Consider the following 4014-nt stretch of genomic DNA (forward strand, 5'->3'; position numbering starts at 1 on the left):
CCCCAGTACTGGGACAAAAGAGTTCAGGTTGGACCATTTTGCCCCATAAGAATTTTTATTACATTTTGCCATATTCAAATACATACTCGTGTGTATTATTCTGGAATACATCTTTTATTCATAAAAGAACTGAAAATGACAGAAATGAAGGTAAACTATGATCATGAGAAATGCTGTTTCCTGCTCTCAGTTTGCATACCCACCCCACCCTGAAGTATCATGGATTCTTTTTTTTTTTTTTTTGCTGAAGACACAGAAATAATGCTCAATGTGACTGGTCAGCAAGGTAGCTGATTAGGGGACACAAAGTTCATAAATGAATGTAACGTCATCAATCCCAACCCCAGCACACTTTTGGTGTGCCCATTCTTTGCACAGCTGGCATTCAATCCAATTTTCTGTTGGGGGTTCTCGATAAAGTTCGTCACAGAAAATGCCTTGTCTGTTGTTTTTGATGTGCAGGCTGGTATCTTCAGCACACTTCCTAGGGTCTTGGGTTTGCGAGCATTTCCCCTTGCTGTTGGTTTAGTTGTTGGTTTTTTCATGGCTTTAGCTGACAGAGAATCATTAAAGAGTGAACTGGTGAGGCACTCTGAAGTTTGAGCTCTTCTTTTTCATACTGTAGCCTGAGTTCCTGGAACAGGCGACAAGGAAACAACAGAGATTCTTTGTTATGGTGAATTGTGTAGGCCTATCTATGTACCTTCTTGACTTTTTCATCCATCTGCACCTTTGACAGATGGATCATAAGACTGTGAGGGTGCAGGATCTACTTGTGGCTGTTCCTATGATGGTGCTGGACTTTCTTTAGGATCAGCAACTTCAGTGACTTCTGTCGAAATGTAATTGACATCACCAAACACATCCGGCGGATTTTATGGCCAGATCCCAGCGCAACGAAATTCACTGCAAGTATTCTGAGCCGTTGCAGCTCGTATGAAGGCCAGCCCAAAAAGGTAGTAACTTTGAAACCATCTACCCGCTGACCTGGATGATCGATGATCCACTTGTTAATTTTCTGGTGATAAAAGGTTTTGAGGAGCGCAAAAAAGGCCCTGACTACGGGCTGTAGCTTGTGGCTGGTATGAGGCGGAATTGATACCATGATTACGCCATGTTTGCGAGCTAGCTCAATTGCATCCAACTTAATGTGGCTGATGTGATTGTCCAAAAGGAAGAGCACTTTTCTCTCAACAGATGGATTTGCATGTTGAACGAGATGGCGTAGCCACTTAGAAAAATGTTTCTCGATCCATCCATCCATTTTCGCTTCCATAAGCAACTGAACATTCTGGTGCTCCATGAAGCAACGGGTCAGCTATGCGCTTCCTCTTGAAGATAAATGCAGGCGGTATGAAATGCTCGGTGACGCCCATTGGACACACAGTTCGTCCTTTCTCAGCACTAACAATTCGTCCAACCTGCTTCGCTCTCTTCAGTGAGATGACTTTTGGAACTCTCTGCACTAAGGACAGACCTGTTTCATCCATGTTGAAAATCCGATCATCTGTGAAATGGTGCTGCTGGTAAATTTCTTTTAGAACATCAAAAAATCTGCCAACTTGGACCCTGTTAAATGCTGCAGTACGATCAACACTCGTTGACTGAGCAATGCGCAGGTTGAGTGTTGGATGGCGCTTTTAAAAAACAAACGAGCCAGTCCGCTCCAGTTTCTCTTTTTTCTTTATTGACTTTATGGGGGATCTTGCTGGCCTCAGTAACCTCAAAAGCCAAGGAACGCAAACCTCTTGAAGTGAGACCATAAAAAATCCATTGCAGGTAGACACAGTGCTCTAGCAGTTCCTCCTCAAAATTTTTTAGTGTTGGCTGAAAATGCCATAAAGAAACCTGGCCAGGAGAAGACACTTTGTCTTCCAGGTGTCTCTTCAAGGTTGTCTTGGGGACTTCATGCTGCTTTGCTGCCTGGTGAAGAGAACTTTCTTGTTGGTCAGATTGCATGGCTGCCTGTAGGTTATCTGGAGTCCAAGAGCCTCTTCCAGTTTTACGAATGTAATATCTGACCATCTGAAAATAATAAACAAAATGGGATTAAGAAAGTAAGATAAAACTCATGCACACTCACACCCACACAGACACCGGCGCTCACACCCCTACACACACACGCACACACTCGCATTTGCATACAAATACACCCAAACAAATACACCCACATACACATACATGCACACGCACACATACACAACGCGCACGTGCACATACACATGCACACACACATGCACACGCATGTAGATACATACACAAACACACAAGCACCCACGCACGCACGCACACACACACACACACACACACACACACACACACACATACACACACACATGCAAATAACATACACGCATATGGAGCAAAACGGGACAGTGGACCGTTTTGCCCCAACACCCTTTGGTCCGTTTTACCCCATTCAGGTTACAACAAAAAAATGTCTGCTCAGCATTCAAACCTAAGGAAAAATCAAGGCTGCTGTGGCTTAAACATTGACATTTGAAATGTTTCAAAATTTGATAGGCCATACTTACCTAAGGTGTTGGCATTTATTTCATTAACATGATATATTTGAAAGCAATACTTACATTGAATACTTAAATTTTAGTATTTTCCTTCCTTTGTCGTGAAAACTGCCGCCAAAATGAAACCTTTCGGGATGTAAGATCGAAGGGAAGTAACTTTGAATTAGAAAGCGTTCACGGCGGTTAAGTCCCATTTAGATGTCTGAAATGGGGCTTGTCCGTTTTATCCCAGTGGTCCATCTTGCCCCGGTTTCCCCTTCTGCTTCATAAATAGTAGGACACACTTGACAATGTAGACCTTAATATACAAAATGACATAATGGTCGTAGATTGAACACCTTCGATTGCAAACTTTTCTCAGTATCGATCCGAGACTAAACAATGATTGTAATTATCATTATACCACGTTTCAAATTAAATTAATTCAGGTTGTTAAGTATCAGGTTGCAAAGTAATAAGAAATTTAAATATATATGCTTAAATACATGTCCGATGATAACATTTTATGTCACTTATTTCTAGTTTACCATAATACCGATGGACCACTAATCATAACGAAAGCAGGAAGCACACCAATCATCAATCATTTCCTCGGTGCAGCAAAAGAGCTTGGTTACTCTGTTGGAGATATAAATGGAGATTTAGTCGAAGGTAATGTTGTTCTTCACTCTTTATTAATATCGTTCATAGAAAATGTGATGATATGCTTGGTTTTGGGACCAATCAGACCTGCCTCCTGATGATAATACAATTCCTTCTGCACCTTGCCGTGAGTTGTGCTAATGTTTATCAGGGTTTTATGATTTTTCTAAGCTGAGGCCTATCATCAGTTAAGGTGTCCAGTACCGTGGATAACACTTGGAAGAGTTGCTTTATAATGGCTCTTTAACCCTAAGTGAAAAAATTCCATGTCCCCATCCAGTTCATGACTCGTATTCTAATAAGCATAAGACCTCAAAAGGCCATCTGCAGCTACCGAGTCCCAGCTGGACTCGATGTAATGATTAATAGCAATCCTGAAGAATAAATGATGAAATTTTCTGACCATTCCACACAACCGATCTTATACACACACACACACACACACACACACACACATACATACACCTGCACACACTTACACATACAAACACACACAGATACAGAAATGCATACAAACATGTATATATATATATATACATACGTATATACATATGGCAGTCTGAAAAATAGGACGAATGCTGCCGTTGATTAGCTCCAAGGGGCCATCGCCTTTAGCTCGCTATGTGACACACGAATCTATGTCCATTATAACCTTCGAACAGGGGAGGTCAGCCGCTTCCCCTTGCTGGTCTGGCATCTACAGACTAGTTTCGAGGTATTGCCTCTTATCAATGTAGAGCAGCCGAACCGAGCAGGCGTCGCTACTGACCGTCTGTACGAAGGATTATATACCTAAATTCAGTGGAATACATCCACTGGTTTTCAAAAATAGAATATTTATATATAT

At 41.7% G+C, this 4014-nt stretch overlaps 1 protein-coding gene across 3 annotated transcripts in view; it reads left to right on the forward strand.

Moving 5' to 3' along the window:
• The window catches only part of LOC106872339 (L-sorbose 1-dehydrogenase), a 90620-nt gene that overhangs the window by 52456 nt on the left and 34150 nt on the right, over positions 1–4014 (forward strand). For all 3 annotated transcript variants that reach the window (XM_014919286.2, XM_052967220.1, XM_052967221.1), the window contains one exon: positions 3048–3176. In XM_014919286.2, coding sequence (XP_014774772.1) covers positions 3048–3176 — 129 coding nt within the window. The remainder of the gene's footprint in view (positions 1–3047; positions 3177–4014) is intronic.

This window comes from Octopus bimaculoides, chromosome 4 (assembly GCF_001194135.2).
Source record: "Octopus bimaculoides isolate UCB-OBI-ISO-001 chromosome 4, ASM119413v2, whole genome shotgun sequence".
Lineage (NCBI taxonomy): Eukaryota > Metazoa > Mollusca > Cephalopoda > Octopoda > Octopodidae > Octopus > Octopus bimaculoides.